This window comes from Callospermophilus lateralis, chromosome 2, assembly GCF_048772815.1.
Source record: "Callospermophilus lateralis isolate mCalLat2 chromosome 2, mCalLat2.hap1, whole genome shotgun sequence".
Lineage (NCBI taxonomy): Eukaryota > Metazoa > Chordata > Mammalia > Rodentia > Sciuridae > Callospermophilus > Callospermophilus lateralis.
In genome coordinates, this window is record NC_135306.1 from 140,386,785 (window position 1) to 140,411,497 (window position 24,713).

Below are 24,713 nucleotides of genomic sequence, written 5' to 3' on the forward strand. Positions count from 1 at the left end.
AACAAAATAAAATGGAAAAGAAAAACAGAATTGATTGGGTTTTCTTAAATTTTTATTGATGTAATACAGGCCAGACAGAAACATAGACTCAAAATACATTGTTAATACTTGCACTCCTACTAAATATCAAACAGAGGCAGAGTGGACAAGTGTGAAATTTCATTAGGAAAATTGCTGTAGGTGAGACATAAAAGAAAAACAGAAGTTAGGTGGAGAGAATAAAAAAGGAAATAGAAGTTTTTGCTAATGTGTCCTCGTTTCTGCTGTTTTTTCTTTATATTTTAATTTTTAAGAAGTCATTTTGATTTTATAAATTGTTCCTTTTTAAGAAAACCAAGTAGAAGTTTTAGATGCAAATGTTCTTTTATGGTTTTGTTTTAACAGCTTCGTTAAGGTATAATTGATATACAATAAATCACACATATTTAAAGAGTGTATTTTAATAGATTTTGACATATCTCTATGCCAATAAAACCATCACCACAATCAGGATAATGAACACGTCCATCTGCCCCTAAAAATTTCCTTGTGCTCTTTTGTAAATCCTCCCTTTTCTTACCCTGTCCATCAGCAGGTAGTCAATCACTTATGCTCTTTCTGTCACTATAGATATGTTTGAATTTTTCCTGAAGTTTTCTATCAGTGGAATTATTCAATATGTACTCTTTTTTTTTTTTTTTTTTTTTTTTGCCTGACTTCTTTTACGTGGCCTGATTTTATTTGGGTATTCATCTATGCTTTTGTTCATTCTTTTTTATTGCTTAGTAGTCTTTCATTATATGAATACAGTGTAATTTATTTGTTTATAGACATTCTGATTTCGTTCCCCCCCCCCCCCAGTTTGAGGCTACTACAAATAAAGCTGTTATGAAATGTGTGCACTGTCTTTGAACATATGCTTTCATTTCTCCTGGGTAAATGCCTAGGAGTAGACTTGCCTGGTTATATTATAGGTATGTTTAAATTTTTAAGAAACTCTCAAGCATTTCCAAAGTGTGTGTACTATTTTGTATTGCTGAAGTGTTTTATTATTATTATTTTTTCCTCTGCCAGGCTGGGTATTTGTTTTTTAATTCAGTTGATAGTAAACATACTTATTTATTCTAGGTAGACAACCATCCCCTCCTACAAAGATGGCTCTCAAATTTGCATCTTTCTCTTCCTCTTTCCTTTGTGCATTAGTATCTTACTCTGGATCTTCAGCTCTGCAGTTCTTACTGATAATTAGTAAATCATCTGCTTAGGTGGTGTTTTTATGAGACTTTGTACATTGGGAACTGGGTAAAGTTGCCCTAACTCAATCCTCCAGAAATTTCTTCTCCTGAGGCAAACTAGGGTAGAATGCCTCCACATGATTAATGACCAATCATGAACAAAATCTTTCTTTGACTCTATTTTCCTCCTCTGAGAAGAATGGAATTTCACCAAGATATCACCAAATACCAAGCAAGACAACAAGGGAATGAACACAGAGAACAGCAAATTTCTGATCCCTGGTATACCTAGCCAGCTCACAGCAGCTAGAGGCTCTGTCCCCAAAGAAAATGACATATCATTTGATTGTCATCTTGTCCCTCATGTGTGGCTGGGAACAGGAGTTCTGAAACAGGCTTCATTTTGCATTTTGATGAGGCCTTTGTTAATTCAGTGACCTCTAGCAAGTTAATTTCTCTGATTCTTCTTATGTGTAGATTAGCAACAAAAGTAGAGCTGCTTCCCAGAATTCTTTGAAAATTAAATCAGGTAAGCAGTTAATTGTTTGACACATTAAAAGTTTGATAAATGCTAGATTTGATAAGTATCTTAACCACATAAAGCTCAGAATCCCCAGTATGTGGATCTCTGTATGTACCTTTACTCCTACAAATTTCTAAGCCCTTCCTGACCTAATAATACATGGATTCCCATAAAATTTTCTCTTATCCTTGTATCTTTTAGCCTCATTACCTTTTTAATCCCACCTAAATCCTATGAAAATTCATTATAACCACTTCAATTGCATAGGCTGTCAACTTTGTCCTTTCAATTTGTGCTTCTGCAGACTCCACTGTGCAGTAAGAAAATTATATATTAAATATATAATTATAATTATTGAGATGCTCAAATAATTGGTCTTTGAGCTTTTTTTCTATTAGTCAGTGATAAAGAATTTAAATACCATTTATATATCAATATCTTCTTTCAAACGCTAGACTCATATCTACCAGCTTATTCAACATTAGTACTTAGACGATTAAAAGATATCTCTAAGTTAACATGAACAGAATTTATCCTCTGACTTTTTTTCCTACAAAATATATTTTATCCACAGCATTCATTTAGGCTAGTGGTGAGTTCAGTCATCTAGTTTGCAGGCCAAAGAAATCTGGGTCATCCATGCTACCTCTTTCTCTCATAGACCACATTCAATATATACAGCACAATCTATTGGGTCCCTGGTTCAAAATAAGTCCAGACCCCCAACCACCATTTTTTCTATTGCCCATGTAGAATAGTTTTGTCCAAGTTACCATTCCTTTTGAACTGATAATTGCAGTAGTTCTTAACTTTATTTTCCCTGCTCTCAGCCGTGACCTCCAACAGCCAATATTTTCAAAAAAGACATTCTATTAAAGTGTTAGTCATACCATATTACAACTCTGAAATTACTTTCCATCTCATTCATAGTGAAAGTGTTAGAATGCCCTCTAGAGCACAGGAGGCCTCCAAGTGTGTTTTTCACACTTGCTCCTCACCCCCTCTACCACTCTGGCCTTATTGTGTGCCATCTTCCTCTTCATTCTGCTTCAGCCACACTGGCCCCTAACTGTCCTAAAATAATTTAGTCAGTCCTTTATTGAGACCTTCGCCTACAATATTCTTTCCCAGATGTCTTTATGGCTTCTCTCATTTCCTTAAGATATGTACTCAAAAGTTACCTTTTCAATTAGATTTATCTTATCCTATCAAAAAAATTTAACCATATCCAATTAGAGAAATTCAAATCAAAACTACTCTAATATTTCATCTCACTCCAGTCAGAATGGCAGCTATTATGCATATAAACAACAATAAGTGTTGACGAGGATGTTGGCGAAAAGGTACACTCATACACTGCTGACAGGACTACAAATTGATGCATCCAATAATGGAAAATAGTATGGAGATTTCTTGGAAAATTGGGAATGGAACAGTTGTTCCATTTGACCCAGCTATCCCTCTCCTTGGTCTCTACCCAAAGGACTTAAAAACTGCATACTACAGGGACACAACCATATCAATGTTTATAGTAGCACAATTGACAATAGCTAAACTGTGGAACCAAACTAGATACCCTTCAGTATATGAATGGATTAAAAAATGTGGCATATATACATAATAGAATATAACTCAGCAGTTAAAGAGAATAAAATCATGACATTTGCAGGTAATTGGATGGAGTTAGAGAAGATAATGCTAAGTGAAATTAGCCAATCCCCAAAAAACAAATGCCAAATGTTTTCTATGATATAAGGAGGCTGATTCATAATGGGGTAGGGAGGGGGAGCATGGGAGGAACAGACAAATTCTAGATAGGGTAGAGGGGTAGGAGGGGAAGGGAAGGGGAATAGGGTTAGAAATGATGGTGGAACATGATAGACATAATTATCCAAAGTACATGTATGAAGACATGAATGGATGTGAATATACTTTGTATACAACCAGAGATATAAAAAATTGTATTCTATATGTGTAATAAGAATTGTAATGCATTCCACTTTCATATATAAATAAAAAATTTAAAAAATACAAACAACAGTAAGTGTTGGAGAAGATGTGGGGAGGAAGGCACACTCATAACACTGCTGGTGGTACTGCAAATTGGTACAACCAATATGGAAAGCAGTATGGAGATTTCTTGGAAACTTGGAATGGAATCACCATTTGACCCAGCTATTCTACTCCTAAGTTTATACACATAGAACTTTAAAACAGTATACTACAGGGACACAGCCACATCAATTTTTAGAGCAGCACAATTCACAATAGCTAAATTGTGAGACCAACCTAGATGCCCTTCAATAGATGAATGGATTAAAAAAACTGTGGTATATATACACAATGGAATATTACTCAGCATTTAAAGAGAATAAAATCATGGAATTTGCAGGTAAAAGGATGGAGTTGGAGAATATTATGCAAAGTAAAGTAAGTCAATCCCAAAAAACCAAATGCCAAATGTTTTCTCTGATATGAGGCTGCTGATCCATAATGTGGATGGGGGGGGGCATTGGAAGAATGGAGGACCTTTAGATAGAGCAAAGGGGTGGGAGGGGAAGGGAGGGGGCATGGGTATAGGAAAGACGGTGTAATGAGATGGAAACCATTACCCTAAGTACATGTATGAAGACACGAATGGTGTGATTCTATGTACAACCAGAGACATGAGAAATTGTTCTCTGTATGTCTACTGTGAATTGAAATGCATTCTGCTGTCATATATAACAAATTAGAAAAAATAAATAAATTTAAAAAAACCAAAATTTTAACCATATCCAGTAACTCTTATTCACTTAATTCTGTTTTATTTTTCTTATTAGCATATATCACTATTTAATATACTATATTTTGCTATTTTTCTTTCTTATTGTCTTTTCCCTACACTAAAATGTAAGCTCCTTGAGGAAGGAATTGTTGTGTGTTGAGTTCAGTGTTTTACACAATCACTTAGAAATAGGCTGGTATATAGTAACACTCAAAAAGTATCTATTGGATAAAGAAATAGCTGAAGGAGAAGTTCTTTTCTCTCTCTCTCTCTCTCTCTCTCTCTCTCTATATATATATATATATATATATATATATATATATATATATATATATATATATCTCATGACATAAATTCCATAGAGCAATAAGAAATAGGCATTCCAAATAATTTGCAAGAACAATTCCCCATTTCAGAACAACTCAATTTTCTACTTTAGAAGAGTTGACAATGAAATTTTAGAAGCCTCACTTGGAAACTATTGACCATGAGGAAGAATCAACAGATAAAACACATAAATCAAGTAAATCTCTAAGAGACTCATTTGGTCAAATTTTCAGATAGAGGCTATAAAATAAGAACCTAAAATGATTGAAGAGATGAGGGAAAAAAATAGATAAATAAATAAAGAAGAGCGTACTCTAAAGTAAATTCTTACTTTGACTTATAAGTATCTTCAAGACCTCTAGGCTCAAATCTTCTACTGCTTTTGAATTCTTGTTCTTCGTCTGTAAAGCAATGATCGAATATAAAGCTTCAGTCTCTTCAGTTATGCCTTCTGTCATTTTTGAATTATACAGTAGTATTGAAGCTCTGATTGTGCACCAGGTACTTTGTTAGGCATAGAAGTTACCCATGAAAAGAAAGGCATGGTCTCTTATTTCGTAAATTGTTCCACTAAAGGAAAGCAAGGAGAAAAAAAAAAAAAAAAATATATATATATATATATATATATATATGTGTGTGTGTGTGTGTGTGTGTGTGTGTGTGTGTGTATATATATATATATATATATATCTCAAACAGAGATTCTTGTGATAAATGTGAAAGGGCATGTTTGTGCTGAGGCAGTGTGCCAAAGATCTGTGATCTTTGAATGTGTCATGAAGTGACATTTCTTTATTGCCTCCTTGCCTTTGTTCCTACCACCACCATTATTATCTCTACCATCTCCATCATTCTCCCTGACCTCTACCTCTGACCATGTTTGTCACAATTAAACATTTATTGGCATTGTCTTATTACAGAATGTCTATAGTCATTCTGCCTGCTGTTCTGCTATTCCAAACACATCTCATGTTTTCCAACCCCTTTTTCGTTTGACTTATAATGTTTATTCTGAACAAAAAAAAAGAAAGAGAAGAAGAAAAAATGTACTTCTTCTCATCTCTTTTTAAGGCCCAACTTAAATATCCTCTTTTGTAGTGTGCCTGTCTTCATCGCCCACCCCAGGAGCTAATATATCATAACTCTTAGCACTTGATGCTGCTTTACGTTGGTCATAAGCCACCAAGTGACGTCTTTTTGTACTGTTACACTATGTCTTAAAGATAAGGAATGTGGATGATCAAAAAGTTTTGAAAATCTAGATGCAAGGGAGGGACACATTACTATTCATAGCTTAATTTTTCTAAGTCAAATGACCTTGAGTAAGTTACATAATTTCTCCAGAATTTAGTTTCCACAATCTGTAAAGGAAGATGATGATATCTACCACCCACGTGGTAAAGAATAAAGGAGAAGAGAGTGTTCCTCAAAGTATGATACGCTAAGTGATACATGGAAAACCTTTTTTTATATAAACATACTTTAGCTTATTGTAAATTATTGAAAATTCTAACTAGTATATATATTATCAATTATTTTCAATTAAACTTCCAGATTTATTGTTTTTCTGATTACTTTTTAATATTAATATTATTTTTTATTTTTGTGTGGTTACTTATTATTGATGGAAAATCATTCCTGTTTTGTTTAGTCTGAGGGTAACAAGTTATCTTTCAAAATATATTTATTTTAGTAAAATTAAGTTAATCAAAATTTTAAAAACTAGGTAGGAATAGAGATAATATGTAATATGTCAGAAGTGAGTGATGTTAGATAAATACTGGGTTAATGCTTATCAGATAACTTAGTGGGCAAAATATTTCATGCATCTTCAAGTCAAGATACTTTAATTTTATGTAAAAATGCCTAATGTAAAGTAGCTGATATATAGGGCACAACCAGTAAGTCAGTCTTCTTTCATTTGCTCTCTAGTCAGCCTGGAAGGACACAACATGATAATACCATTACACATTTTTAAAAACAGTGTGTATATTCGTTAAGCTGGAGATAGGCTGCAATTAATATCAGGAATATTTTCAGTTACACTATCTGTAGTTGACATTTGTGTTGAAGATTTCAGCAGCTGCTGTTTCTGCCTTGTGTAGGTGGCAGGATGCAAAATGGAATGGTTTGTATATTTTCACTAATGGGACTCATTTTTAAGGAAATGAAAGAGAATCCATTTATTTATGAATTGGTTTTACTTATTATATTTTGTAAAGTATCACTTGTACCTATAGAAGAGGAGAGATAACAAAGTAAAATATCTGACAACTTGTATGTCATGTAACAAGTTTTAGTGATGTGCCCTTAGAAATATTTGGAGTACTTTGAATCTTTTTTAGAGTGATTTTGATTTATTTTGTATGGTATGAAGATTAGTTTGAGGTAAAAATATGAATAGGGTATAATAATAATAAATGTTCGATGTGTGATGTATAGTGCCTTTCATTCTCCCAGTACTATGAATCTATTTAATTCTACTATTATGCTTATATGTTTATTCATTCATCCAGCAAATAACTATGAGATTATTTTTAAAACTACTTACCAAGGCACTACCATGTAGAAAGGATTATGTAAAACTGGAAGATGGGAAAGTAAATAAGGTATTTTTTTAATAGCTCACAGTTATTTAGTGAAAACTGTATAAATTCAAAGTAATCACAAAAAAGAACTAAACTTCTATTATGTTTTTGCAATAGGAAATGTAGAAGAGAGTGACTAGTTTTGTCTATGTTATTAGGAGATTTCATAGAAAATTATTGAAAGAGGTCTAAAAAATGTGTAAGAATTTGTCACATGGAAAATGACAAGGAGTAGGAAGTAAGATAAAGAGGTTGAACTGCAGACAGGTGCAAAAATACAGGTGCATAGAGTAATCACAGGGAAACAGAAAATAATTTTTGAAGATCCAAAGGGATGATATGGCAAGACTAAAATTTCATTAAAAATCTCCATGAAACTTAAGAGATTATTTTTTTCCGATTAATACTTGGATCATAAATGTCATACATTAACACATTATTTGAGCTCAAGAGGGATTTTGAAATTGATTATGCAGTGCAATAGCCAACAGTAGACAGAATTGAAACTAAGAATATCGCCTCCAAAACTAGCACCCCACTTCCATGGATGAAAATAATTCTGCTTTGAGGTATTTATGATACTGAATTGTCTAGCTGAATTATAATTTGTAGGAAAGTCCCTCTTTCAAAGGACTAAGTTCAGATGAGTAGTGTTGAAATATCTGTTTGTTGCATGCCTTGGGAAGGTGTGTAAATGTGAAAAAAATGAATTACATTCCTAGTAACTAAGCTATTCAACTACCTGTCTCCTGAGCTATGAACCTGTTTCTAAAAACCTATTTATGGCCTTGCTTATTTCATTGTCTCGTGTGCTCACAAGTCAAAATTCTTGTGTGTTACATTAGACACACATTCTTTCTTGGTCTCTGACTTGATATTCTTCGACTTTATTCCCCATCTATACCTACTCAGCTCAATATTCCTTTTAATAGTCACTGCAATGTCAGTCTATGTCCTTAGATGTAGCAAAATTTAATTTTAAGCTTGTGGGGAAATCACAGCATGTGGATTCAGAACTACTATATAAATTCAAGATCCATATGAGATTTTCCTTTTAAGAAAGATCTCTAAAATGAAGAGAGGCTCTGTGAAGACTCCCAAAAATATTCAGAAAGATTTAAAAAAATATATCTATTTGGGTCATGGAAGAGACACTTGGGAAATGGAAAGTCTTTAATAAAAAGAATTTTATGACTTTAAAAATTTCTTCACTAATGACATAGAAAAAAGAAAACACTTATTAAGAAGAAGGAAAGTAGACTTTCCTATAAGGATGACTAAATATAAAATAAAGAGAATACTTAAAACATTCTCCCACTGCGGGGTGTAGCCCTTGTCTAAGGCCCTGTATTCAATCTAAAATACAGCCAAAACCATTATTCTGTAATTTTTTATAATAGTAAGCATACATTGTGCATACATTGTCTCAACTACTATGGATTTTGTCTTTCTTAAAGATTAGAGGGCACATAAAAGAAAAGCAATATTTTTATTGCTTTTTATATTCCAGGAACTAGTCTAGATAGTTTGTATGCATCACATAATTTTTTTTCTAAATGGCAGATTATTTCCCCCATCTTCTACAGTTGCCATAATTTGTTTCACATCACAATACAGTTGTAGAATCTATTTAACAACTAAGTTTAGGCAATTATTTTACTATGGTGACTCTGGAACATTGTTTTAATTAGGTTATATCTCAGAATCTCTTCTTCCATGAAATGTTTTATAATAAATCTTATAATACTATTGCAACATATGTTTATTAAACACTAAAGCTTCTTATATAGGTCAATTAAATTCTCCAGTTTGATTATGGTTTAGATCAGAGTCATGTCACTTTGACCTGTTTGTGTTTATATATGATGATGGCTGGAATGGTGAGCTAACAGACTGGTTATGTTATTCCAGGGGTATATGAATTTTGGTAAAGGCTTTGCATGTGGGGTTTGTATGCCCATGCAAGGCAGGATGCTTGACTTTAGGACTGCCAAAGGAAGAAAAATGAAACCAAGGCTCATTACATAAAACTGAAATTTTAAAAAGATACTCATTTAATAAAAGGCCTTCTAAAAAACTTCATTCACCAGTGGGGAAGGTAACAATGAAGCATGTTTCTATTATGTGTGGAAAAGGGGGAAAAAATCCCCCAAACTTAAAATTAACCCTTTATTTGTAAAACCATCTCAAAAAAAAAATAGTGCTCCTGGATGAATGAAATATCTGGGTAACTAGAAGAGGGATGTGCAAAATTATTCTGTAAAAGCAGTTGCAGAACTAAGAGTATCTGGGTCTCCCACAGGACTGAAAATCATTCAAAGAACTCAGAAGAAAAATGTACCATGGCATGCAGAAAGTACCTTCCATGAGTGGAATCAGTGGTATTAGACTCCTAAGAAAATGAGGAAATAAGAGTGATAACAAAATAAATATGTTTTAAATTAAGGACTGGTAGAGAAGGGATAAAAATCATAATACAAGAACAAAACATCATCATAAAGTCTGAACAGATTTTAAAAATAAATAAGCTATCTAAAAATAAATATACATCTGTAAATACATTAAAAATACTCTTTCAATAAGAAATCACAAAAGATTAAAATTTAAGATGAAAACATACATTAGAAGATAATAATTAGATCTGCGGCTATAAACCAAATAGCAGCCCAAAGATAGAAGGTAAAAAAAAAATGGAGATATATGAATCCATAGAATGGGGGAAAAATGCAAGAGGCCTGTAGATAGAGAAAATCATAAGAATGAGAGAGAAGAAACATCGGAAGAGTTAATTACTCAGGGTTTTTTTTACAATACTTTTTAAACAATATTAATCAGATTAAATAAATATAATAAGTTCCAAGTAGGAGGCATGATTCTTAAAATACAACAATTAGATTAACACTAGATATCACATAATAAAAGTTGATACCAAAAGACACTATGGGATAATATCTTCAAAATACTGAAGTAAAATCTATGTCATTCTAGAACTCTCTATATCACATTTAATGTCTAAGGTAAATATTGACAGTTAAGAAAAAATATTTAAAAATGAATATGTTTATCTCAGACTTTTGTTGATAGACTACTAAAATGTATACATCTGTAAGAAGGAAATTTAATTCAGAAAGGTTAGGATAGTAAAAATAATGAGAAAATGAACTTATAGTATGTTGGAGTTGATGTAAATTTTAATTGTTAAAAAAAATAATAGCAATGATGACTGACATGGTAAAAGGAAGTAATACATTAAAGGGGCACTAAAACTCCATAAAATAATAACATGGAACATTAGGGGTGGTATAAAATTGTACAATTCATAAATTGTATAATTTGTTCAATTGTACAAATTTATGAAAATTAATTAAAAATTTTTATATCAAACAAAAAGAATAATTAGCCTTTCATGTTTTAATATTTGTTGTAATGCATAGGTAATGTGGCATTGCCATAGGTAAATAAAAAAATAATAATTTTTTAAAAACCAAGAACACAATTTTATGAATACATCTTTGTTCTAGACTTATGACTTTGTGTTGCAATAAGTCAATATGGAAAATAAATAGCATTTTTATATACCAAATAAATAAATCCAGTATACATATAAGGGCAAAATAGATTCCTGCCTGTCATTAAAACACATACATACAAAAAAAACCAAAACTTGAAAACATTTGTTAAAAGCAAAAAATTTTAAATTGTACAGAAGAACATATAAGACAATATATTTTTGAACTAGAATAGGAAATATTTTTAGGATACAATGCTATATAAACAAAGAAAAATGTGGAATTTCAATACATTCTAAAATTAATGAAGGCTCTGTATGATAAAGCATGAATTAAGCTAAAAGACCAGTCAGAGATTGGGAGCAGATATGTTCAAAGGCTTTCATAAAGAAAGAACTAATGTCCAGAATACTATGTATTTTCACAAATCAGTAAGAAACATATAACCCTACTGGTTAAAATTTAAAAGAAAGAATACATAAGATGTTCGAATGTTGAAAAATTAATTTTGATGACTTTGAGAACAGAAACAAGAAGAGATATAAGTATTGCTCATTTATAATTACAGTAAGTGGGTTTACTGTCAAGTAACTCAAAACTATTTTTTTCACGCTTATCTATAACTTGGTGTCTCTTCAGTATAGGAATATATCTGTGACTGCTTTAATTTGCACACATTGTCTTTGAGATACACATAAGCTCACAGTCACAATTTTTCCTATTGTCCAAGGGATAAAACATGAGGGGAAATTTAGCTATTTCATTGCCTTTTTATATGCACTGGCATTAATTATTTTTCTTTTTCCAGCTAACACCTTTTATTGGGTTTGTATTATATAAAAACAAAACCAAAGTACTTTTTCTCTCTGAGCTCCCACATCATTTTTGCCCATCTTTTATAGTGCCATTCTATACTGAAATTTATTTTTTTATACATCTGTGTCCCTAACTGTAATTACTTATGGCTATAATAGAAGAGGGCCTATATATTATTTATTCAAAGTCCCTAGAATTTGACATGTGGTATATACTCAATAAATTTTTATGGGAAATAATTGGTTATATATTACAAAAAATTATAACATTAATTTGTTCTCATGTAGATGACTCACATGATACACAAACACTTAAAACACAGTATGACTATTTTATCTTCTCCTTTCTACAACCATGTGCAGAGGCAACTAACATTAACCCTTTGATATTCCTTTTAAATGAAGTTTAAAAAATACTGTGTTTATATTCTACTACTCACAAATCCTAGGTAGTATATATTTTCTACACTTGCTGTTTAATAATTGACTAATATCAGATGTTAGCCAAAAGCTATCAAATGTGCATATCAAATATGCAAATAAACTAAACAAAAATCCTTACATGAGATCAACTTTATACATTAACTTGTTTGTGTCTCAATATGAATTTTCTTTGGTGTGTATTAAACACTGAACCTTGATACCTTTTAAGCTACCAGATATTGTTTCTAGGTTTTAATTTTTACTTTGTTTTAAAAATAATTATGTACATTTAGACGATTTTTTTTAAAGAAAATCATTCATGTACCAGGCAGAAAATGTACAATAATTAATGATTGGATTTAAACATTGCTTTTACCTTGAGAATTTAGAGAAGGCTCACATAGTGTGTGTACTGAGGCATGAACCCAAAGCTGCTTAAAAGGATTAATGTTGTTTCTCAAACTCAGCAGCACTGGTAGGCTTCTGTCATATGAGGTATTAAAAATGAAATTATAAAGGAAAAGGTTTGTCCAGGTACCAATCGTATCCAGATGGGAAGTGTCTGAAAAATTTGTTTTCTTTACACAGCAGAGCTGCAAAAGTTATTTATCTCATTCAGCAAAGCAATGGTTAGAGGCTGCTAGGATTAACTGCAGACAGCTGCCACCCTTTTCACAGCAGGTACATCTTCCCAGGGAGAGCCCAGGGAAGACAGTTGTATAACTATGGCAATACCTTCATTCGTTATCCATCTTTCAAGCAACTTTTACAATTGAAAATGTATAAGTTCCTCTCCTAGTGACTCTTCCAGTCTCTCCTCATTTGGGAATTTTCCTACTTTGACCTAGACAAACTTATTTTGAATATCTACATTTTGCTTAGCATTTGTGTGACATAAGTATGTGTTCTGACTACCCCACACTGTCTTTTCTACCTCCATCTTCCTATTTAAGGAACAATAGTTATTATTGTTATTGTTTATGTTGAATTTTTACTTGGTAACCCAATTTATTTTCCAAAGAATTCCATCCTGGAAAAGTCTGTGAAGAGCTTTGGTCAGGTGTGCAAAGGTCGTGAGAAGTTCAGCAAAAAAGCAAAACCAACAAATGAAATAATCTACTATCAAAGATCTCTCCAAACTGCAGTTCTCATGATTTAGCTTATCTTAATTTTCTAGAAGAATGCAAAAAAATATTTTACAATCTGTCATTCCCACTATAGTAAATTAGCATTATTTGCTTCCCTTTATGGTATTATTAATGGTTTAAAAGTTCAGTACTTTCTGTCTCAACTCTTTATTGTCTGATTCCATCTTAGAATTTGGAAAACAAAACTTTCATTCTTTAAGTAGGATTGGTTCCCCCTATCCTTTTATACAGTCAGTTGAATACTCCTTGAAATGCAGCAGGGCTCAGATTGGGTAAACTATGGTCCTGCTGTGAAGCTCTTTGAAACCTAAACAGGAATTATCATGTGTTTATTTGTTAGATTTCTGTGGTCCTTTTCTTCCCAAGAGTACAGGGTATAATATGGAAAACTGTGCACAGGGGTAGTCTAAAGAATGTCAAAAGGAAATTAATGGAAAGCAGTGCTTTAGGAAGTGAGATCACAGAGCAAAAGGAATAGCTAAAGGCAAAAGCAAACCCTGGATGGCAGTGAGGTGTGCCAGAGAAGGTAGAAGATGCTTGGCTATCCCAAGGATGCCACTCTTGGCCTTGCAGGGCACTGGAGCATTTCACCTCAGCCTGTTTCTGGTGAGCACTGGAGATTTTTCCTTTTATTCATATGAAGACCCACAATCAGAACTACAGACTTATGGGGCAGGAAACGTCCTGAAACATCATCTACCCTATTTTCTTAATTTACAGATGAGGCAAATCAAGCTCTAAGAGAACAAGGAGACAATCTAGAAGCAATGTCAAGGTCAGAAACCAGATCATTTATTTCTTCAATCAACATCCATTGAATACATTTTACAGATCACTGTTATAGGCACAGGGTGACCTTAGTGAGTAACATGGCTATGAATTCTGACTACCAGTGTCCTATCTCACAATGCCATACTCTACCTCCAACTGACTATGAGGTATCTGATGTCCTATTATATATATTTTTATCTATCAATGGTCCTTTATTTTATTTATTTATATGTGGTGCTGAGAATCGAACCCAGTGCCTTTCACATGCTAGGCAAATGCTCTACTATTGAGCTACAATCCCAGCCCTACAATATCTTTTCACTGATTCCAGACTCAACCCTTGTAAGAGATAAACCTTGGTGACTTTGTTGCGAGAAGGAATTCTTTTCTTAGTGTCTGCAATTGTGTTGATGTTCTCTGATCCGTATGTGCTCATAGGACTCTTCTGCCAAATCAACTAGAAAACATTTACTGGATGGAGTTCTTATTTGTGTGTCACTGGAAGGCAGGTTTTACTTGCTAACAAGAACAATTTATTTTTTTCCTTTAGTAGAATTGGCAAAGGGCTTAAACTTTCTCTCTCATTGGTAGAAACATTTGTCTCTTTAAATTGACTTTACCTTAAAAGTGCCTCACATGATAGTCTAAACTCTAATAAGATAATTAAAGTTGGAAATTCCTGGTGTTAGAATTAAGCATGAAAATTCTTCAAAGAAACATGATTTAAGAGCTGGCATAAATCTTCCTTCCCAAGGGTAATATTACAATTGTCCATTTAACACTGGATGTCATTGCAAGAAAACCTGGTGTTAAAAAAAAAAAGAAAAGAAAAGAAAAGAAAAAGTAGATTAGTCTATTTTAGTTTAAAGGTAGTTTTAAACCCCTTTCCATATTTCAGTTCCCAAGCTGAAAATCTGTGCAGTAAAAGAGATTCCAGTTCTTTTAGAGGTATATCCAATGCCTTGGAAAATGAAGGACTTTCACTGAAGCATTTGGAAGGACACTTCATTCTGCTCACTTTGCCCTTTGTCCCAGGTCAGTCTCTAAAGAAACAAAGTGCTTCTCTTGCAAGCTGTGGATAAGGCTGGCTGATGGGCAGAGATGAAACTATTTCCTTCTACCAAATGGATTGAGGAAGGCACAGGGAAGAAAGCTTATGTTTCTAGTCCACCCCCAACCCCCACCAGTAGTCATCTTAGAGAATTTGAGTGAGGTTTGGGCTCCAGGGACACCTGTTTGTGCCTGCAGGGCCAGATTCCTGGTGGCCCTGCCTCTCCCTGAGCCTGGCAGCTCCTGTATTGGCTGATTTACCTGCGAGGCTGTATGTGGATATGTCTTCTCACGGTCACTGCTGCCAGCACGTACTGTCAAGACGGAGGGAAGCCAAGCGAAGAGTGCAACTGCCTGAGCTCGGAGCCGAAGGTGAGCTGCCTCTGGGAGGAGTTGACTGCAGCTTCCCTTCCTCCTAACACGCATGGAGTTTGGTGGCGACAGTGCCGAAGAACTGCGGACAGATACTTAGCCAACTGGATGTGTGAGAGCTGGCAAGGAAGGCAGCGCCGCCTCACCGGGACCTCCTGCTGGCAGGATGTAAATATACCTGCAGACTGGCCAAACAGGACTGCCTTTTCCCCCCAACCCCTCCCTCCTCCCACCCTCTCCCTCAGCTAACCAGCATGAGAGGAACTGAGAAAGCAACAGCCTGCAAGTGACAGCTCCAGCCGGATTCCGGATTCCGCTTGCCTCTGAGCCGAGGTGGGAAGTTGATTGTGCGGCAGCTTCATTGTGAATCCCTTCCATTGGCATCACTATGTTTGCCTCTATCTGGTATGCCAAGAAGCTGGGTCGCAGGTTCGTGCACAACGCCAGGAAGGCAAAATCAGAGAAGGTATGGAATGAGTGGGGATGAAGACTGCCTTTCCGATTTGCCAAGTGCCTGCTCTGGACTATTGGTCTGAGTACAGACGCAGTCTTCCTTAGCCTGGGAGGAGAACCTGCCTCTCACTGTGAATGTGGTCCATGGCACTTAAAGAAGGGATGACTCTTAGAGCCTAGCTTGCTAGGGAAGGGAGCATTTAGGGTTAAGCAGGATCATTGATTATTCAAAATATTTGGTGAAATCATGAATTTGATAGAGTGTCTCAACAGAGACTTAATATTCCTTTAGATTACATAGGATGGAAGAAATTGAGCAGCTGCAATTTTTGCTTATTCAGGGAGCTCTTGAGTAAACTTGTTGCTGTACTGCATTATTTTTATTGCTGTGATCTTTAGTTCTGAAGGGAGCGTTATAAATACCTGAGCCTTTCTTCAGTACATGTGTTCTAGCCTGTGTCCTAGGAACACATTTTTGAGAGTTTCAGTAACATTGACCAGACCTCACTAGAGTGTTTGATATTTTTTCAAATCAACAAAATCATCATTTTAAAAGTGTTAGCCATGAGCAAGTGTTATGTTTATAATCAGATAATCATAGCCATTTAGAGAAAACCTTTGGCTTTCTTTTATTCAGCATGACTAGTTTTTTTTTTTTTTTCAGAGAATTTCTTTGTAGACTTACCTCATGAGTTATATTTCTCTATTAAAATGGTCTGTAAGTCCTGAGATGTATATTACCAGCCTAACATAACTGAAGTTGATGGCATATACATTTATGTTTTCCAAGGTACTGGCCAAATTGTCATATTTAGGAAATCAGTATCCAATTTGATAGGTTCTGGGGAAACTTACAAAGGTTAAAAAAAAAAAAAAATCTTGTGAAGCAGAGATTTTGCATATTGTCCTGAGGATGTAATCTTTAGCTCTATCTCCTTCCTGCTATGTGTGTGTGTGTGTGTGTGTGTGTGTGTGTGTGTGTGTGTCTGTGTGTCTGTGTCTCTGTGTGTATACATATACACACTCACTCTTAGGCTTGACCCAGAGTTAGCTCTTTGAGTCTGTGGCATAGTCCTTTCTTTCAGCTACAAGAATGCCTTGATTTTAACTTACTGTTCATTCCTTCAGTGTGGGAATGTTGATAAAATAAAAATTTTGTGATAAACCAAGATACATCGTCTGTAGTGTGAAAAAAAGAAAATATCACTAGAGTTCTGACTTCAGTACTGGAGACTTTTAGAATTATAGATTTGAGGTCATAGAATCATAACTGACTTGTTATTTATTAGCAAATTTGGTAGAGGAGAGGAAGGGGATTGTTGGGGTAGAATTTGTCCCTTTCCCAATCCTATAATTCACAGTAAAATGATTGTAAACCTCTCATGTTCCAGTACCATATATATTGAACAATTCAGTTTTGGGTGTGCTTTTTTTTTTTTTTATCCCTCAGTAATTTTTAAAGAAAGAGTCTTGCAAGTAGGTCTTTTATTACAGCTAATGTTTTGAAAAAGTGCTTCTTCCTATAAAAAATTATAGGTTGTGTGGATGAGAGAACTGTCAGGACCGCAAATGGCTCTGAAAGCCATGGGGAGATAGTGCCTTATACCAAATTCATATGCAAAGAAAAGTTGAAGCTCCCAGTGCCACTTAATTCAGGCTTGGGCCTCAATGTGGAACATAGTTGCTCTCTGGAACTCTGTACAGAGTTTAAAGGATGCTAATCCAATGCAGTGACATTGGTTTCTGCTTCTTGAGTCTGGAAGGAGGTAGCGAGGGGCTCTAGGACATCCCCTTCATTGCAACAATGACTACAATTAGACAGACATGAAGAAACCACATGTGAGGTTAAGGGTTTTAAAGTCTTTATTTATCTTACCCATAGAGTAAGATACAGTCACATCAGGAAATTAACTTTAGAGAACCAAAGTTTAGCTCTCAGACTGATAAAGCCTGGAGGAAAAAATATTAACTCTACTGCCCTGTGCTAGCCAAGAGGGCTGGAAGAAGGATTAATTTTGAACACTAGGTGCTGATAACCAACATGAAAATAGAATCCTTTTTTTCCCCCATGAAATTTGTATTCAGAGAGTTACTAGAATAAATTAAAAGATGTGTTACCTTGAAAAATGTAGGCACTGAGTCAATTGCTTGGTAAATGGATATAGTTTTGTTTTTTATATATCTAATTTTGTCACATGGCTTATTTAAACCAATAATTGTGAATTCATTTTTTATCTAAAAATTCAGTAATATATTTTGGTAAGGTTGTTACCAAACAATGCTGCAAGCTGAATTAATTCATATAAAGTATTTCTGTGGCATCAGAGTTTCAAACATGGTGGGGGGCATGAAGTGATGCTATAGATATATGGTCAGGGTGGAAAAAAAGATGCATATGATTATTACTGAGTTTTATTTGAAGAATGACTAATAAGTTGTAAATAACTATTGATATACTCAAAGTATGTTTTAGCATATGAGGACATAAATCTTTCAAGGAAACTGGTTGTGATTTTTAGTATCCTCTGTAAATTTGGCTTTTTTCCCCTTCCAACTCAAATAAAACAACCTGCACCCATCAGAGCCCTTTGTTTCTATTTTCACATTCAGATATGGTCTGGGCAGTGTTTTCTTCAGGCTGGGGTTAATTGAAAAGCTAATTGGGAATGTGCAAGCCTGCATGTCATCCTAAACACATAGTATGTCCTATTTCTGGTTGGATCAGCTAATGCAGTTGAATGCAATCACATTGTGTAATGACCATCATGATAATCATGACAATAACATTAACAAAGTCACTGTTAACACACATTATATGTAAGATTTAATTTAATCTTTATTGAAATCATATTAGATATAAGTTATTTTTCCTGCATCCTAGAGAGGAGAATAGCTGGGCCAAGGACAAAGAACTACTAGTAATTATTAGTGCTGGGGTTTGAACACAAGTCAGTCCAAGCTGTTACAAAACTGTCTCCCTGAGACTCTTACTCTCTTCCATCCACTTATAATTCTCCCGGATCCCTACATGGCCTTGTCTGAATAAGCATAACCATTCTTTTTGTCTTGCCCTTCTTTTGTATACTAGAACTCCAAAGTCATGAGGTTTACAGAATCAAAGTTTCTTATTGTGTAACTCAACCCCCTTATTTCAGATTAGACTGTCCCCAAGCTATCTTGAACAGACACTTGTCTTTACTGTTGCTGAAGATTTCACATTCTTGGTACTCTCTAGGTGGAAAAAAAAAGTGTAGCAAGATATTGTTTGTAGCCTGTTATTCCTTAAGAATAGCTTGTAATTGTCATAGTCTTACAACCTAAACATTGGCATTTACACTCTTTGCTTATTCCTATAGAATCTAAAGCTGTCTTTCATCAAAAAGGTCCAGAAAGTCTGACAGTTTGTAGAAGTGCTTTCTTTTTAGAATGAGTCAAAGATGTTAGGTGATTCATGTTTCCATTTTTCTAAAAAAGGAAAGCAAAAGACTCTTTGTTATTCTTCAATAAAAAGACAATTCGTTCATACCAACAAATTCTATGAAGAAAATAATTTTTAAAATGATAAAAAAAAAGACTGTTTGGCTATAATAGAACATCTCCATTCATGTAATTATTGGGGGAGAATAATTTTCAATTTTGATCTTATGTAATTAATTCAGAAATTTGTGTTCTACCTTTCTGCCTGTTGTCACATTTCAACTTAAATGGCTTAATTTAGTCAGTCTCCAGATTGTGTTACTCTAAAAGGCCAGCTGAAGAAACTTTAAGATAAATTGAAAAATGCAATTTCTGGTGTCATAATAATATGTAAGAGTACTAAAGTACTTAACGTTGTGAACCTTCACTTCCTCATCAGTAATCTGTGATTTCCTTCCTTTGTTTTTGTTTTATTTTTTATATTTATTTATTTGTCTTTTAAGTGTTTACTCTGAAAAGCATATGCATCATGCATTTAGAAAAGACTAGTATCAATATTCATCATTTACTAGATAGCTGTGTATGAGCTTGGCATTCATATAACCTACAAGTGATGTAACTGAGCCCACATCCTCACATTGGGCTATAATATACCTTGAAGAATTTTTTTCAAGAACCTATATTAGATCTGTCTTTCTCCCTATCTAAATCTAATACATTAATTCAACATAAACTCAAATAAAGACCCTAGTGATATACTTTCTGGCACGATGGTGAAGGAAAGAGAACTATGCCCTTGATAATCCTGGCATAATATAAAGAACATTGAGCTTAGGGCAAGGATATACAGGAAGGGATTAAATAAGTCCTGCTCTTTGCTATCCAGCTTGAAGACAGTCATTTGGCTTCCTGGCCTCAGTTTTCTCATCTGTCAGATGGAAGCAACATCTATGCTTCAGTAGGTCCCCAATGTTTTCAGAATGAAATCCAAGCCCTTTAGTCTGCTTTACAAAGTCCATCATTTCCTATTTACTATCATACCTTGCCCCTCTTCCATGAGCACTCTAAATCCAGCATTCTGAACTACATTCACATCTTTATATGATGAATGCTTTCTCTAGCTTCTAAAATTTTGCTTAACCATTTCAGCTAATTAGCTGATCACAGCCTAGCCCTATTCCTCTTTTATTCTGTTCCAATCTTATATGACATCACAGTCACTAAGAAATTTCCCCTGGCCACTGAAAACCCAGTATGGGTCTTCTTTCAGTCCCCGAGGCAACTTTTATATTGATTCCATAATCATACTATAGCCATTTAAGTTGCAGAAAATAAAATTTAAAAAGCCTCCCATACTCTCAATGTATGTTTACATGTCTAAACCAGAGCAATGGTTAATATCATTGAAATTGTTCTGAGATGAGAACTCTAATATGAAGATCATTTCTCATGAGATCATTACTACTAGTTTTTAGAGAGAAAACACATCACCAATAGGTGGCTGGGATTTAACATCATGAGTATGGCTCTAGAACTCAAGTACTTTATTAGTAAACAATACTTTGTGCATACACTCTATATTATATGTGTGTGTGTATACATATATAGTTTAACACACATGTGTTTTATATATATATATATATATATATATATATATATATATATATATATATATAATGTATGTTTACAGTTAGAATCAAGGTTATTTTTCACTATGAAAAGTAAATTTAAAAAATGAGTTAAGATGGAAATCTGAAATTTTGCTTAGGCATTACAAGAAATGTCCTGATGTTGAAGATTCGCCAATCCTTGGTGAGTGACAGAATCTCCCTCTATCTATTTTTGCTTCGTGGTAGACTGAAGAGTAGTCTGACCTAGAGAGAGCAATGGACAGACTGTCCTCTCAAGTCCACTTCTTAGAGTCTTGTGAGTCTTTGAAAACTCCTCCATTGTGAGCAGCAGCATGACTCAGCGCCAGTGTGAGCCTAGCTGTGGTGACAAAGAGGACAGGTGTTGTCCATGCTGAATGCAGCCCTGCAGTTCTCTCCTGTCACCTGGAGGGCAAAGCAAGCAGCAGAATGGAGGATGATAGCACCTGTTCTGAGGCCCCAGTGTTGCTACCCACCCTGGCAAAGAACAGGGCACAGCTATTTTCAGGTCAGGAAGAGAAAACAGAGGAAAGGACAGGATCAGAGAAATGGTTCAAAGGAAAAAGTGGGGGGAGTAGGCTGGCAAGCAAGAGAGGTCACAAAAGCTGTGTTTAACTGTTAACAATTGTGGAAATAACGTTTCAGCAGGTTACTCAAGCACTTTGATATGCACTTTAAATGTATCATTTCACTGAATCCTTCTGAGTTAATCCTCTGATTAGTGCCATTTCATAGATGAAGAAACTGAGGTATAAGAGGTTGAAGGGCTGACCCAGAGCATAAATGACAGTTAGCATTCAGATATTACTGAACCTGGAGTCTCTAAGCCTTACCTTTCAAACCTTGAGTTCTCCTTTATGCCTTTTTGGGGTTGAGCAGGCTTTTCATGTATTCCCTAAACATGACCTGATTTTTCACTAAGGATCATCAGAAAACAGGTATCCAGGTAGGCTTAGTTTAGTCCAGTTTACTGTACTTCAATTGCAGATGTTTTCATTATTGTTCTCCCCGACCCCCGTCAACCTATGATGTTCCATCATCCCACATGTGGGACACCTAGAAAAACTTAAATTGAAGCCAGGTATAGTGGTACAGGCCTGTAATCCTAGCTACTTCTGCTGAGAGTAAGAGGAGGGCAAGTTTGAGGCCAGCTGGGGCAATTTAGCAAGACTCTGTCTCCAAAAGAAAGGCTAGGAATGTAGCCGGGTTCTGTCAGTACCACTCCAAAATAAATAAATGAATAAAACCTTAAATTGAGCAATTTTATGTGTCTTATAAATTTTTATAGGTGTTTCATATAGGATTATGGACCACTATGGGTTAGTATGACTTTAAAATGGTTTCCCTCAAACAGGTATTTTTTAGTGATAGTATACTGAGTGATAAAGATGAAAAGAGAAAGTCTGTCTTCTAGCAAGATTAGTTTAACCATGATGATCACTGTAGAGGTAATTTTTTTTTTGGTACTGGGGATTGAACTCAGGGGCACTCGACTACTGAGCAACATCCCCAGCCCTATTTTGTATTTTATTTAGAGACAGAGTCTCACTAAGCTGCTTAGCACCTCACCTTGCTGAGTCTGGCTTTGAACTTGTGATTCTCCTGTCTCAGCCTCCTGTGTGTGTGTATGTATGTATATATATGCATTATGTGTATATATATATGTATTTATGTACATATATACACACATATATACATACATATATACACATATATATCATACATACATATACACACATACATATGTGTTATAAGAGAAACCCTCTCACTTTAAACAATGCCTTATTGTATTTGATAAGAGTTTCATTTGTGGTACTCATATCTCCTCGAATAAATTATTAAATATTTAGTTAAATTACTAAATCATTCTATTCCATTTATTCAGGACACCTAGCACCTAGTAGGCCCTTAATGAAACTTGGGTGAGTGATTGGACAGACTGGAACTCTGAGCCATACTAATTTGGGGAATTAAGACTGAATTAGGGGTCAGTAGACTGGACATTAACTGGCTCTGTCCCCACCCTTTACATCCTCTTGGCTAAAAGTTAATCTTTCTGGGCTTGAATTCTTTATCTGTAGCCAGATTTCTTCTAACATTCATTAATTCTGATGTGCTATAAGACTGCAAAGTCCTTAAAAGAAAAGATTTTGTATCAATTTGTCTCTGTACTCCTAGCACAATGGCTCATACTAGAAAAACTATGAAAATTAATGTTAAATGATTATATACAAATGGGTGGGACTTTCTTGACCATTAGTAAGGAGACTGTGATGGAGAGTCTATCCACTTTCAAAGTGGGAGCAAGACGAGAGACATTCAGGGATTCTTCTTTTCTTCCATTTTTCCTTGAAGGAAGAGGGACACATTTTATAGTGTTGTGTTTGTGACTTCAGTTCTCTTTCCTTTCTCACTTTCTATTCCATGAACACGAACATGGAACAAAGAGTAACCAGTAGAGTACCGGAGTCCTCTTCAAATACCAACAATGCCAAGTCGAACAAATTGTAAGCTGCTTTGCCCCACATGGCACAAGCTTCCAGGATTATATTTGAAGATTAAATGTCATTGCTTGAACTCTTTCTACATGAAATTCTAGTTATTTAGAGAATCCCCACCCCACTCGCTGCAAACTAAATTTTATCTCAATCAAAACTCAAATGTTGAAGCCCTACTTACTAATGTGACTATGGGAAGATAGGGCTTTGAGGATGTAATTAAATTAAATGAGATCATATGGTGGGGTCCCAATCTACAGGATCCCTTGCCTTATAAGAAGAGAAAGTATAAGTGTGTTCTCTCTCTCCTTCTCTCCCTCTTTCTTCTTCCTTTTTTCCCTCTTTCTTAGTCTTGTTCTGGCTTAAAGAACACAGAGAAAAGCCTATTCCCCATGAAGGGAGCGCTTACTAGAGAGAAAAAAAAAAAATAACCCTTTTGAAAACTTGATCTTGGACTTTCCAGCTTCCAGGATCATGATAAATTAATTTATCTTGTTTAAGTCACCTAATTAATGATACTTTGTTATGATAACACAGCTAACTTAGATGCCACCTCTCACCACAGAAGCCACATACACAGACATAAGATGATGTTGAATGAGAAGTGGCTTTCTTTCCTGTCCCCTCCCTCCCTCCCTCCCTCCCTCCCTCCCTTCCTTCCTTCCTTCCTTCCTTCCTTCCTTTTTTTCTTTCCCTTTCTTTCTTTTTTGTACCAGGGATTGAACCACTGAGCTACATCCCTAACCCTACTTATTTATAATTATTGTGTTTTAAGACAACTTGTTAGGGATTTGCTACATTGCTGGCTTTGAACTTGTGATCCTCCTGCCTCAGCTTCCTAAACTGCTGGGATTAGAGGGATGCACCACTGTGCCTGATGAGGAATGGTTTTCTGGTGCCCAGAGACAGGGTATCATCACTAGGGAGCAGTAGGTAAATCGTTCAATGGTGTTGATTTTAATTCAATGTATGAAAGTTCTTAAAACACACACACACACACACAAAAAAAAACAATAACAACAACAAAAACCTTTGCAGGTTCAACATCACCTAATCTTTTGAAGGAGCTAGAAGAGATTATTAAAAATGACAAGGTATTTTTTTAAAAGGAAGAAGAAAACATAAATTTCAGGGGGCAGGCTATGTTGCTGGTGTTAGAGTGCTTGCCTAACAATTCAATCTCCAGCAC

General features: G+C 34.8%; 1 protein-coding gene across 2 annotated transcripts in view; it reads left to right on the forward strand.

Moving 5' to 3' along the window:
* The window catches only part of Dlg2 (discs large MAGUK scaffold protein 2), a 1,165,863-nt gene that overhangs the window by 252,999 nt on the left and 888,151 nt on the right, over positions 1 to 24,713 (forward strand). Inside the window, exon 1 of one of the 2 annotated variants that reach the window (XM_076843917.2) lies at positions 15,896 to 15,973. The exons of the other annotated variant lie outside the window; for it this stretch is intronic. Coding sequence (XP_076700032.1) covers positions 15,896 to 15,973 — 78 coding nt within the window. Of the gene's footprint in view, positions 1 to 15,895; positions 15,974 to 24,713 lie in introns of those variants that run through there. 2 annotated transcript variants of the gene reach the window in all.